The 13,968-nt window shown below is 29.3% G+C and overlaps 2 protein-coding genes across 3 annotated transcripts; both read right to left on the bottom strand.

The window, feature by feature from the left end:
* Positions 1-3,538: 3,538 nt before the first annotated feature.
* Positions 3,539-8,553, bottom strand: LOC130672349 (odorant receptor 83a-like). 2 transcript variants are annotated; one of them, XM_057476894.1, is made up of 6 exons: positions 8,430-8,553; positions 8,247-8,344; positions 6,049-6,338; positions 5,369-5,991; positions 3,842-4,000; positions 3,539-3,765 (listed from the first exon to the last, which is right to left on the bottom strand). In XM_057476894.1, exons 1-6 carry the CDS (start codon positions 8,430-8,432, stop codon positions 3,706-3,708), a joined length of 1,233 nt encoding a protein of 410 aa, XP_057332877.1. In that variant the 5' UTR covers positions 8,433-8,553; the 3' UTR covers positions 3,539-3,705. The 2 variants fall into 2 exon arrangements, with proteins under 2 accessions (XP_057332877.1, XP_057332876.1); XM_057476893.1 differs by adding an exon at positions 4,337-4,441 and having other exon boundaries at positions 8,247-8,458.
* Positions 8,554-9,532: 979 nt separating this feature from the next.
* Positions 9,533-13,483, bottom strand: LOC130672350 (uncharacterized). Its single transcript, XM_057476895.1, has 6 exons — positions 13,341-13,483; positions 12,933-13,222; positions 11,857-12,494; positions 11,675-11,776; positions 11,399-11,557; positions 9,533-11,327 (listed from the first exon to the last, which is right to left on the bottom strand). The coding sequence occupies exons 1-6, from the start codon at positions 13,388-13,390 to the stop codon at positions 11,268-11,270; spliced, it is 1,299 nt and encodes a 432-aa protein (XP_057332878.1). The 5' UTR covers positions 13,391-13,483; the 3' UTR covers positions 9,533-11,267.
* Positions 13,484-13,968: the final 485 nt, after the last annotated feature.

Here is a 13,968-nt window from a genome sequence, read left to right as displayed (position 1 = left end):
CAATACCAGAATAAAAATAAACATGAAAAATTCAATTGGAATAGAGGCTTGAACTTGGTTGGAAAAAATTTATTTGTTGTAGATTTTGATAAAAAGTTGACAGGTGATCGTATTTATATTTCTACTTAATAATTATTTAATTAACTATTTAATTATTATTGCAGTTTATAGTTACAGCTAATTAACGATCACCCACCTGACAGCGGGTTTTGATTTAATAATTTTATATACTGGAGCTTGTGATTAACACGTGAGTGAGTGAGTAGAGAGGAGAAGTGTTGACCCCAGTGGTTACTTGCATGCAATTATTCAACACACGTGCATGATGGTGTATTAAATGATAATTATCGACGTGATGGATGTAATTGCTACTGATAACTTATAACTATATAATCTTATGATTTATTCATATACTCCCAGGTTCACTGGCTTATACTAATACGTTCATTATTTAATGACCGATAAATTAAGTCATTGTTTTTATAACTTTATTTACTTTTATTTTTAACTGATAACTTTTTTGACTACTGTTTGTTTCATTCATTTTTTTTTAATAAGCATTACATGTAAGTAAAGATAATTAATTAATTATTTTCTGATTTATCGATTTATTTTTTTGTGTTGATTTTTAATGTCGGATACGTTAAATACACTGGTCACAAAAATTAAGGGATAGAAAAAAAATCCGAAATTTTTAGGTGATTTTCAACATGCTGTAACTCGGTGAAAAATGGTCGCAGAAGAAAATTAACGGTTTTCTTATGATTACTTCGAAACCGTGCATGATAAAAAAATTTGAGGTCCAGATCTGAAAACTAGAAACTTGAGGCTACAATTCGCTTTTTTTAATTTTCTTTTGCGACCATTTTTCACCGAGTTACAGCATGATGAAAATCACCTAAAAATTTCGGATTTTTTATCTATCCCTTAATTTTTGTGACCAGTGTATATATAAGTTATTTTTTATTGAAGGATGTGTTAATTTGTTTATTTAATTTTTATACAGTTGCTTTGATAAATTTTCTTCTCGATTACTATTTGTTAAATTTATATTTTTTAAAATTATATTATTAATTAGATATTAAATAATTAACTTCTGAGGATTTAAAGTCAATTATTTTTATTGTATTTTAATTTGAATATAAAAAATTTAAATATTAATTAGAGTCATGTGGACCACGTATGCGCAGTGGTTAAGTGTGCGCAAACCCATGCATTTCAGTCCTAAATGAATGGGTTTGCGCACACTTGCCCCACATGACTCTAGTGTACTGGAATAAGTGCCTTGAATTTAAAATCGATGAACTGAAACAGGTATCGAAAATTTTAAATCAACGCATTGGGTTTTAAATCGATACTCTAAATTTAAAATCGATAAATCAAAAAAGATACTCACCAATCTAGATCGAACTATAAAAATTTAAATAGAGATTAAGATCAATATTTTAAATTTATTAGGATCGATTTCCCAAAGTCAATATATCGAATGTCTAATCTATGAAATTAAATTAATTAGTCGATATATCGAATCTTATATGATCAATTATGAATCGATTTATTGAAATTTCAAAAGAATTTCCGTAATTTAATTTTTCTAAATATATTTTCAGTCGCTATAACAATAAATAAATTTGTTTTCTTTTCAAAGTGAATTATATCCTCAATGTTAAAGGTAACGTGTCATATATCCATGACAAATTGACTATGACTTGTGATTATCCGAGGTATAAAGATTATCCGTACATCAGTAGAGTTAAATAACGACAATAGTAATGACGATAATAAAGTAAAAATACCACAAAGACGTAGATTGGACTTAGTGGTAGCATGAATAACGTATTAAGGGGAAAGTACTTGTGATATTGTATATATATACGTACATGTAACTAAAGCTACAGTTACATATCTGCTATAGCCAACATGTGGCAAAGCTACTAATACCCTACACCACCTGACTTACTAGGAAGTCAAGTATAGTCCTAAGTCATAGTACGGTCATAGTCATACTTGTCATGGCTGAAGAACTTCATTCATCACATTACGAACCACCTGTACTTACTGAGATTTTAAACATCATTAATCACTTTAGTGAATTTTTATTATTCAAAAGTATGAATATTTCTCTAATTATCATATTTTATTATTTTTTAAATTAAAACGATTAGTTATAATCTATGATTATATGTATAGCCGAATATTACCTTCGGGAAATAGTTACTTTCGATATATATGTGCGAAAAAGTACAGGAAAAAGTTACGGGCTAATCTTCGAAAAATACATCGACAATCCCATCCTCATTCATCTTCATTTATCTTCATTTATCCTAATATGGACCAGTTCTTAAAAAATACATTTTTCTGAAGACTTCTTAGGGTTTCTCCTACTAGGGGACATCATAATGAATAAAAAACGTTTATATTGTGATGAGTTATTCCCAACAGGAGCAAATTTACGGGCCACTCTTCGTAGGAAGACGTGAACAGCCTCATCCTCATTTATCTTCATTTATTCTCATATGGGTCTGAACTCAAAAAATTAATTTTTCCTTGGACTTTTTCGGGTTTTTCCCACTAGGGGACATCATAATGAACAAAAAACGTTTATATTGTGATGGGTTATTCCCAACAGCAGCAAAGATACGGACCACTCTTCATAGAGAATCATCTGCACCCATCTCCACCAATGTCCACCCACCCTCATATAGGTCTGAACTCGAAAAATAAATTTTTCTCAGAACTTTTTACGGTATTTCCTACTAGAGGATATCATTACGAACAAGAAACGTTTATATTGTGCTGAGTTATTCCCAACAGGGAAAAAGTTACGGGCCACTCTTCGAAAAATCATAGAGTGTCATTTGCCCGTAATTTTTTTATAAAATTCTAGATCGACAAAATCTATTGAGATCTATTGAAAATAAGTATTATAGTATCATTGTTATAAAATCCAGCCTAGTGTAATAATTGTGTACACTAAAAAAAAATTTTTTTTATTTTCTTTATTTATTTATTTATTTAGCGTATGGCATTCAATTTTTTTCACACGATACATTTAAATATACCCGGGGTATCAAGTAAATTGTTCTTATACCGCGCAAATTTAAACTCGACTCGAGATAAATAATGAACGAACGAAAAATGGGATGGAATTCTGTAAAAACAATAGATGTGCAGATTTTAGAAAAAAATCTATAAACTCTAATGCAGAAGCTAGTGTAAACAATGTTGCAGCAATAACGCAGCATCGGAAAATAATTTCTATAATATAATGAACGTATTATATTATATTAGCATTGAAAGAGGCTTTTTATGTTGTCCATATTTTTAAAAATATCTTTCAAGTTGGAACTCATGAATAAAACTATCTTGCGCGTAGGAAAAAGGGGCAAGAGTAGAACGGGCAGACCCTTAAATTTTTTTTACAAAAGTTAGAAGATAACTAGCGGAATAGAAAAAAAAATTTGATCATCACTTAAATTTTAAAAATTATGATAAGGATTTTATATAAATCATATTTTTAGTCATTGAAATTCTTCGGAAAAAAATAAAATTTTTATTACTACTTAATGTATGACTATTTGAACTACAGATATGGTAGGTAAATATACGGTACATATCTCATTTCCATTGACGATCAATTACAGCCATCACCAAAAACATATCTTTGATATGTGTTTGTATTCTAACTATATTATATTAAATTCACTAGTCGTCATCAGAGACGGTAGTCAGTAATACGAATACAGAGTACGAGGTCTTTAAAATCTAAATAAGATAATTTATATATTTATAGTGTAAAAATATTTTGATTTACGAAATTAATAGTAAATTTTTTAGTTACTGAAAGAAATGTCTCCATAGATAAAATAAAAAGACCACCGGCCCGTACTTCCAATGGCTGCATTGTTCTTATCATTGCAGTTGTAACAAGATTTTTAATACCGCCGTCGAATTTGTCTTCCCAACCAGACATCCATTGACTTGTCGTTAAATCATTTGCCTGTAATAAGTTTTTATGTTTATCAAATTAAAACATTGGACTGAATGATCAATTTGAACAGTATATTACACATCTATGGAGGAAAGTAGGACATCCCAATTCGCGTGTTTGCCACCCAGGCTCTGGTAGGTAATTCTAAGCATGGAATGTCCTAATTTACTCCCTAGGTGCGTATTATACTAATTTTGTACTTTAGAGTACACAATAAAATAGAAACCAGCACAGAAATTTTTTTGAGGCTGTAATGTATTTCTTAACAAAAGCGCTGATAAAAATGACAATTATTATTTAAATTTTATTTGAAATTTTAAATTTTTTACTACACTTAGTATATACCTGAAATTTAAGTTCATTGCCAAATCCACACCAATACAATAATTGAACAAATCCAGCTACAAGATATAATACAGATCTTATCAATCTTTGATTGTCATGGGGAAACTAAGCCAATAAAATAGATAAAAAATCTGAGTTACGTATTTTCGGTTCTGATATGCGTTAAAGGTATCTATTGTAAAAAATTATTTCATGATACCAGCATCGAAACTTGAGGTTTCAGTGTCTCTACAGCCCGTCGAAACAAGCTAATTTCAAGCCGATGTTGCAAACAACTGCTAGCGAATTCATAATTCAAAAATACTTTCATACAGCGGGCAGAAACATGAGAATTCCTTCCCTTGGGAAGAAACTTAATTGTTTCTGCCCGGTGTCAGTTATATATTTAATGTTCATTTGCAGCCTTATTACTCTCATTTGTTTACTTGTCACTTCAGTTTACTCTATTCATTTTTTAAATGACAGTTCTCATTAACCAAATAAAATTAATAAAAAAATGAGTTGAAATAATATTTTTGTATTATTTACTATTTAATAAGTGACTGAAAATCACATATTTCTCATTTTCTAACAGTTCTCCTTATCATCGGCTTAAAATTAACTTGTTTCTTACTGGCTGCTGACACTGAATCTTTAAGTTCCGATGCAGGTAATCATGAAAAATATAGTGAGTGACTCAGGATAAAACACGATTTCAGACTGCGGGTGATGTCAGCCAACTTCACTTTAGTCTGAAATCGTCTTGTTTCATCCCTTGTCACACAATATTCTATTAGTGGCTTTAGAAGTGAGACTTGTCAAAAAATAATTTACTTGAATGAAGATATAAAAAAATATAATGAAATAAATAAATTTTAATGTTTTTAATTTTGAAGTACTGAGTTGGTGCCAAAAGTAAAAAAAAAGTCAACTGCTGCACGAACAAGTGTACGAAAAATAATAAAACTTTTAAAGCCACCGAAAATTTTTTTCCGAACAGAAATAGATTGAGCTTCATTTATAAACGGTACATAAATTAATAAATATATGTACCATAAATGCAAGATAGCCATTTAAACACATGAGAAAAGTACTGACTCCAAGTTGTATCAAAAGACTGATTGTAAAAATATCATTTAAATCATAAATTATTTTAATTAATCTTTGATGATGTCTTATGCAAGTTCTGAATCGCCAATTGAAGCAATCATTTATACTATTTAGTTCTTTTTCTTCAAACACTATGAAATTATGTATTTCGGTGTCTTCGTCATCAACTTTGAGTATATTAAAATTTTTAATTTTGGTGTAAGTATTTCTCGTGACATTAAATGATGCAATAGGCACTTTATCACTGTTGCAATTTCGATAGTTTGATGACAATACTTTAAGCTGTACAATTGTCCATCTCATCAGTCCCCAACTGAGGTATTCCAATGCGACTATAGTTACAAGACCGAATGATATATTGTAAGCTTGAATAAAAAATGCAATTTTATGCATTAATGGTTTTGATACGTCGAATGGAAAAATTGCTCTCACTGGTAGCCCGCCTCTAGTTAATGGCAAGAGTACAATGAGGCCTACTCCCAATACAGTTACGACGTATATCAATAAAAAGAAATCAAGAGTTTCAAAAAATATGTATTGTTTTATAATTGTCAGTACTCCCAAATCTAAAATTCGAATATGAAATAGTGAACTATTGTAAAAAATTATAATAATTTTGTTACCGCATGATTTTTGAAGTATGTCCACTGAACTGTGAACATCATTTATAATTCTCATATAAATATTGTTCAGGAGATGAAATTCGTAAGCTTTAAAACAGACCGTAAATGATCCAGCAAGAAAACATCCGTCATCAGCTATAATAATTAAATCATTATAATTCGCTACAATATCTGCGAAAAGTGTCAGAAAGTGAAAAATTAAAAGTGTCGGATTAAATATTTTGCCAAATAAATTCATTGATTTGTAATAGGTAGATGCAGATGAATCGAATTTCCAAATTCCGCAAAATCTGTAAATAAAATAATCATCAATGTGCTTTTTCTTTTTCCATTGCAAATTATATAAATTATTCGGAATCACTGTGGCCATAATTCAAATTAACGCACTTTCCCGGATAGCAAAATGACGTCTTGATGAGTTCTGAATGAGTTCAAATTTATGATTTGGACGTCTCATCAACATCTTAAAGAAGTTCTCAAGATGTGAAATGAGCCACCTAGCGAACTCAGTAAGACGTCTTTAAAAAAAGTTCTCAAAGAGTTCTTTTTTCTGAATTCGCAAATAAGACTTCAGTATGAATTTACTATGACGTCTTAAGGAGCTCCTAATTTTGACTTCATAAAGAAGTTTAAAAAAGAATACATTTAGACGTCACAAAATTGACGTCTTATTGATGGAGTTTTCAAGAACTCTTAATTAAGAGTTCTTAAAAATGACACCTTAAAGAAGTGATTATAAGACTTCTTGAGGACGCCTTCAAAAAGACGTCGTAAAGCAATCATTCCGATCGGAGTCGAAATATAGCGCCTACATTGATCCTCCTAGTCCTAGATAGTTCCTACTCTGAGCCTTTAAGTCCGACTAGCTCCGATATTGAACCCCCAAGTCTGACTACTTCGCGAGAGGTCCGACTTTGAACCCCCAAGTCCGACTGCTTCGCGAGAAGTCCGACTTTGAACCCCCAAATCCGATAAAATTAAATTTATCATGTAATGATAAGTAATTTTTGATCAAGAATAATAAAAAATCAATTAATCATAACAAAAATTGTTGTCCATATGTACCTATGATGTACATCTGTTCTATTGATGATTTATACATACTTCAAATTTTTACTATTGCAATAGCATGATGCAATTTAATTTGTTTTAACTTCATTTAGATATCATTATAATATTCTATTCTATAAGAGTGTTCAGCAATAATTAAGTGTTAATTTTCAAAGCAATAGTGAATAAAAACATAACAAATTTTTTTCTTGTAATTAACTGCTAAAATTAGAAGTCAAATAATTAATTTTCAATTCAGAGTTATATCAGTGTAAAAATAATAATAATACAAATTTTTTTTTGGACTATATCGTCCTAACGAGTGGTAATTTTTAAATGTAAATAAATTTTTAATGGCTCTTCAGTTTATAGCAACAATCATTTTTATGGAAAATAGTGAAAATAATAACAATTATTGTCACAATAGTAATAATAATAATAATAATAATAATAATAATAATTGGTTGAATTTTAAAATTTCTTTAAAATAATTCAAAAATATATTATCATAGTAAAATCAATCAATTGCGAGTAATTTTACATCAAACATTAGCAAAGATAATTAAAAGTAATTTTTTATTATTTATAAGGAATTCTACATCACTGTGTTCGATTTAAATCAATAATTTTAACAATAATTATTATATAATAATAGTTATGTACTCATAATAATTTTAGTATTAAACAATAACAATATAATATTTTAAAAGTATAAATTTCTATTGTTTCTATTATTAATAATATTAATTGTGCAGTTATAATAATAATAATAATAATATTTATTATTATTATTATTATTATTATTATTATTATTATTATTATTATTATTATTATTATTATTATTATTATTATTATTATAAAGTCGGATACAGAGGTTCAAAATCGGAACTAATTTTTATTCCTGCAATTCCGACTTTAGACCCCTTAATGGTGAAAACGGAAATTTGTAACACTTGGAGGTTCAAAATCGGACTTCATTTAACATGGGACCAGCTCCGACTTTGAATCCTCAAGTCCGAAATAAGTCCGACCATAGAAGAGTTAAGGAAGGCGCTAAATTTCGACTCGGGGACTTGAATGCTGTCTGGGTTCATATTACTTTTAAAAATTTTTATAATTTTATTATATATATATTATATATATTTTACCTGATACAATGAATACATTTATCTAAGTATTTTCGGTGTGTTTCGATCGGTCTTTTTATCATGACTACCAGTCGAAAATATATTTTATTTATATTCTTCTATGAAATAGAAAAAATCGTGAAAAAAAACTAACGCTGAATATACAGTAGCAATTTACTAAATCGTTGTAATTTTTTTAAGTACCATGTAAGCTTTTTTTTTCTTCGAACTCTACTTTCTTCAATATTGAAAACGATTGTTACAAATAGTATATAAATATTTAATGGGGGTAATTTCCGATAGACACTTTGTTGCAAGCGGCGTCATTGTAGCGCCAAAAAAGAAAGAAAGGGTGTACGATAATTTTCTTATATACTTTCTTCAGTCGATGTTCGATAGCCAAAGTCATCGTATCGCTAGGTATTGATTTCTTCTGTGTATACTTTATCGTAAGAGCCGTGCAATACAATATGTATAATCATATAGAGCAAATAACAGCAAGACTTGCAGTTTTAGCACTTTGTTTTTGGTCTTTACTTGGTCGCAACGGGATTTTTGAAAAATTAAAAATCGCTGAATACGTTTGTTTTCATCAACAAATCTTCGCATGGCAACAGTTTTCGTAGCTTTAAAAAATTAAACATCTTTGTGAACAAAAACTATACTAGGAAGTTTTTTCTGTTTAACGACGATGTCGCTCAAATAAAATAATTCAAAATACATAGCGTGCACTTGATAAAAATTTATATGTTTTTTACATTGATATGTATTCCGTTGCGTCCTGATTTCTTTGACAACTTTTAATATTTGACAGCACCCCCATTTTTTTTTTGTATACATTCGATTGTCTTTTAACATTAATAAACTCATTGAATCCGCGAAACAATTTCACTCTCCTTTATCTTCGGATGTTGAGTACTGCTTTGTATTAATTAGCGACCTTAATTTCTTGATTACATATCGAGAGTACTTTGACGCAATCTCGCACCTTCTATATAAATTTACAAAAGATATGAGGTTGCATCAGAGTACTCTCGATATAGTGACACCTGAATTTCTTTCAACTCTTTAAATAAATTTTGAAAAATCTTTGATAAAAAATATTAACACATCGATACAGTATCAGTTACTTATCATTATCACTTTAGAGTGATTGCCTCTATGTCCTCATCTCATCCTGTTCGTTTTTAGCCCATATTTTCTTTTTTTTCTCGTTTTAATTCAACAGACGTGTAGCTGACTAATCAAAATTTCCCTCATTTTTATTGCAGTCGTAATGAGATTTTTAATACCGCCGTCGTAATTATTTTCCCATCCAGTCATCCACTGGTTTGTCGTTAAAAAATCTGCCTAAGACAGTAACAGTACCTAATAATAATAATAACAAATTCAATGCAAATAACTGTCGATAATTTTCACCAGAACTTCTGTGGTTTCAATGATTCATTAAAGAAATTTTGTTGTAGTTTTTGGTTAAATCTAGTTATGAAAATATTATAATGAAAGGAATAAAATGGTAGTCGTGATAATGAAAGTGCTGAAGATGTTTTATTATAAACATATAAAAGACAAGTATTTAACAATTGACATCAATGATTATATTTTTATTTGTTGGCACGTATGTCGAGCATAGGGTAGAAGTACCATTTGTGGCCACTGCTCTATTTTTGGACATTTAATACTTTACTTTAATTAATGAAAAAGTCTCAAATAAAATTTCCATCTTTATAATGGACTGAAAGTATCTTTGAATACATTTTTCAAATGAATTATGTCATTGTGTCTTTCATAAAATATTTTGTTTAAATTTTTTAAGTGTCCAAAACTGGCCAAAAACGGTACCTCTACCCTATATCTCTATTGAAGCTGATAATGTCTGTGTAATTTGAAATTATCATGACTTGGGATATTTTTGGATTATTAAATTTGTGCATCATGACGTTCATTTATTATATTTATGGTTATAAATGAGTACTATACTATTTTACCCTGATAGAAATTTAAATTAAGCGCCTGGACAGGCATCTGAATATTCAACGATACCCGGGTCAAAAAAAACTTGATTAAGACTTGGTTTACCAAGTCGAAATTTGGAGCCGTTTTTCACAAGACAAACTCGACTTTTTTTACGGAGGTATGAAATATATTAAGTTTTCGCCTTGGTTCAGACTGAACTGGCTTACTTAGTCACGATTTAAAACGAAAAAGTTGAAATCAAGGTGAAATTGACTTGGTTTAGACTTATTCGACTTAAAATGTGCGGCGAAAAAGTCTAAATCAAGTCGAAACTGACTTGATGTAGACTTATTCGACTTAAATTATAAGTGGAAAAAGTCAGAACTGAGGTGAAATAATTTTTATATATTAAGGCGAAAGTAAGGCGAATAAATGACTTTTTTTCGACTTGGTTTAGCAAGTCAAAAGTAATGTGAATGACTATCGGGCTCAAAGTAAAGACGAATAAGTTGAAACTAAGATGAAAAAAGTTCAAATAGTTGAAAAAAATTAAATTTAAGTCGAAATACTCGAGATCTTATCAAAAAATCGTCGGCAAATCGATAACTTCAAAAGAAAATAAGGCGAAGCGAGCCTGAATCAAGTTTTATTTTTGACCCGGGTACCCGGATAGCGGGCACTCGGTCAAATTCCTAACCGGGCTGTAATGTTTTTTTGGTTTTTCTAGTTATTTGTAAACCCATTCAAGTATTAGCTATGCCTTAAATGGGGGCTGATTTGTAATGGGGCAGGTCTGGAAAAATTTCTACCAGGTTGATGAAAATCATTATTTCACTATATAACTAATGACTTTTCTTGAATCTTCGCAACTTAAAAAACAAAAACACTCTTGGCCTTACGACTTGTAGTGTAATCACTTTTTCCGGTTAAAAATATAATAATTTTCTCAATATTTCACTCTACTGCTGATTTTTTGTTTCAATAATACATAATTACATACTTTCCTCAATTAATTGTTAACCCAAACAATTCCAAATCACACAGATTATAAGTTAATAAAAATAATTAATTTAAATTAATACATTACTAATCGGTAGTAACGGTTTGCTTCAAGAGTATAAAGACAGAATATGATTTTCTGATTATCTGCATAAAAATAATAAACTTTAGCAATACAACAGAGTGATTTCTTAGTTAATATCTAATACTTTTCTTACATCGAGGAATGTTGGTATGGTGAATCTAAAAAGACCAATCGCATGAAATTCGAGAGGTCGCAAGCTCTGAATCATTGAAATAGTCAAAAGATTTTTTAAACTACCGTTATATGAATTTTCCCATCCAGAAAACCATTGGCAATTTGTTAATGAGTCAGCCTAAAAAAAATAATGCACTGAATATCGCAAGAGTAAAAATATCAAAAAGTTATAAACGATTTTCCTTTTTTTTTTTTTTTTTTTTTCATTTAACGTATTTTCAAATTAGAAACTTACCATGGAAACAAAGTTATTTCCGTACCAGCACCAGAATAGTAGTTGAATTAAAGCTATGACTAAGCCTAAAAAAAATTTTATAACAACCGAGCTATCTTTGCCCTGATGATAAAAATAAATCCTTCAGTTAATCGAATCGTTTTTCTATTTACTCTTTGTAAGAAAAGTTTTTTTTTACTCACGACAATCACTTGGAAACCATTAAAACATAGTAGACCAGTACTTATGGCAACTTGCATAAGCATATAAACACTAAAAGTGGCATTAAGTTCGTCAACAATTTTTATTATTTTTTGATGCTGTTTTACACATATCTTGAATCTTTCATTGAAACAATCATTAAAATCATCATTATTATTATGATCTTGATGTACTTGTTCAAATGGTACAAAAGTTTTTATTTCGATATCATTAATATCTGTGTGTATATTTTCTTGATTATCTAAAGTTTTTGAGTCGAGGGAAGTTGAATTGAAACCGGATCTTTCAACTAAATTGCTATCGCAGTTTTGATAGTTTGATGCTATGATTCTTAACTGAACTGTTAGCCATTTTATGCATAAAACTATTAAGTAATCAGTCATCAATAGGGCCGTTAGATTGTATACTATACAGTATGAATGTAAAATATACAAAATTTGATGAATTGGTGATTCGCTTGTATCAAATGGATGATATACAGGTAATGGTAATCCGTTCTCTCTTTTACGACCAGCCAAAATTCGCATAAGACTCGCAATTGATAAAACAATACTGAGAAACCAAAACTCTTTAATGTCTTGACGTCCTGTGATCTTTATTACGTTTAATACTTGTGAATCTGAAAATTATTATAGTACAGTGCGTGGTAAAGAATAAAATTGTATTTTATATCGTGCCAAATACTAAATTTTTCGTTATAACCTGCATTGAAACCAAGTTCAAATATATCAAACCAGTCGAACAGAGACAATTTACTCATATACAAATTTAGCTGTCAACCTTGTTAATTAGAACGACACATATGACATTTAGATCTGATATATTTGTGCGCAAATAACAATATTCTAAGTCAAATGTATATACATATATATATAGCAGATATATTTTTTACATTGGACTTTTGTCGAATAAAATAAGATATCAAAAGAAAAAAAAAACTTTTTTCAAGGCACAAAAACGTTTGATCGGCAAAAATAATTGAAGCATCATTTTTAGTCATTATCAAAAATTAGTAATATCTATAAATTATCCTCCTGTACTATAAATTATCAATTACCACTTGAATGTTGTAATACATCAATAGAGTGAGTAACATCCTTGACATATTTCAATATAGTATTTTCTCGCAGATAAAAAATCAAAATTTTTACTATTGTTGTACCCGAACCAATGAAAAGACATATATTTTCTGTAACTTTTGTTAAATCTTTATAATTATCAAGACAATCTACTCCAGAGCCTAAGAGTACCAATACGTATATACTAATAGTACATAGTCGAATAATTGAATGTAATATTCTGAAAACTGTCGGTGCTGTTGAATGAAATGACCAAATTCCGAGATACCTGAAATTTTATTATATAAAAAATATATCTTAGCGCTACTCTAAACTGAGATTAAAGAACAGTAATCTAATTAATAATTAATTAAACGCTTTGAACTAAACAAATAACTATTTCAAACCTCAGCATTTTTGTAATAATATTTAATACTGTGTGATTTGTATCACTCATTTTAGTTAGTATTAAAAAAAAAAATTTTAAAAAAGCTACTAAATAATTTGGTAATAATTTTATTTCGTTTGTTTTAATAGAATGACTGGTAGATAGAATAGAAAATATTAAAATAGAATAATGACTTCACTAGTGGTCTTAAGAAATTGATTCAGTTTTTTTTTTGTTACAAAAAAAAGTAAATTTAGCTCTATACGTTTTGTATACTATGCAATTTAGAAAATTACATTAATGATACGTTGGATTTTCAGTAGCGAGAAAAAAAACACCTGATAGTTGAAAACTGTAATTACCTATAGACAGCCTGGCGCAAAAAAGGGGGAGTGAAAGTTTAAGGGCTGGACAATTTTCTTATGGACTATTCCGGGATTCATTATTTTACGGTTGTCGTTTTCTGACTTTGTTTCATTGTTTTTGATGCTGAACAATATTTTCGATTTAAAAAATTTTATCATATTTCACCAATAATTTTACAATTGCATCATTCGAATTAGCAATGGTATAAATTAAAAAAGGAGTGACTAATCCTCTTCTAAAAAGTTGATGACCGGATGTCGTATCGTTTTACGTCACTTCTG

The sequence above is a fragment of the Microplitis mediator genome, chromosome 7, assembly GCF_029852145.1.
Source record: "Microplitis mediator isolate UGA2020A chromosome 7, iyMicMedi2.1, whole genome shotgun sequence".
NCBI lineage: Eukaryota > Metazoa > Arthropoda > Insecta > Hymenoptera > Braconidae > Microplitis > Microplitis mediator.
The sequence above is the reverse complement of the archived record's forward strand: the minus strand, read 5'-3'. Positions and strand labels throughout refer to the sequence as shown.

Bases quoted from the DNA above. Each gene is read 5' to 3' on its own strand.
- LOC130672349 (XM_057476893.1), bottom strand. From the start codon at position 8,308: ATGATAAAAAGACCGATCGAAACACACCGAAAATACTTAGATAAATGT. The intron at 4,442-5,368 runs GTACATATATTT...TTATTGGCTTAG, and splicing joins ATGGCTATCTTGCATTTATG to TTTCCCCATGACAATCAAAG. The intron at 4,001-4,336 runs GTATATACTAAG...AACTTATTACAG, and splicing joins GCAATGAACTTAAATTTCAG to GCAAATGATTTAACGACAAG.
- LOC130672350 (XM_057476895.1), bottom strand. From the start codon at position 13,390: ATGAGTGATACAAATCACACAGTATTAAATATTATTACAAAAATGCTG. The intron at 12,495-12,932 runs GTAATTGATAAT...AATAATTTTCAG, and splicing joins TGTATTACAACATTCAAGTG to ATTCACAAGTATTAAACGTA. The intron at 11,328-11,398 runs GTAAGAAAAGTA...ATTTTTATGCAG, and splicing joins CCATACCAACATTCCTCGAT to ATAATCAGAAAATCATATTC.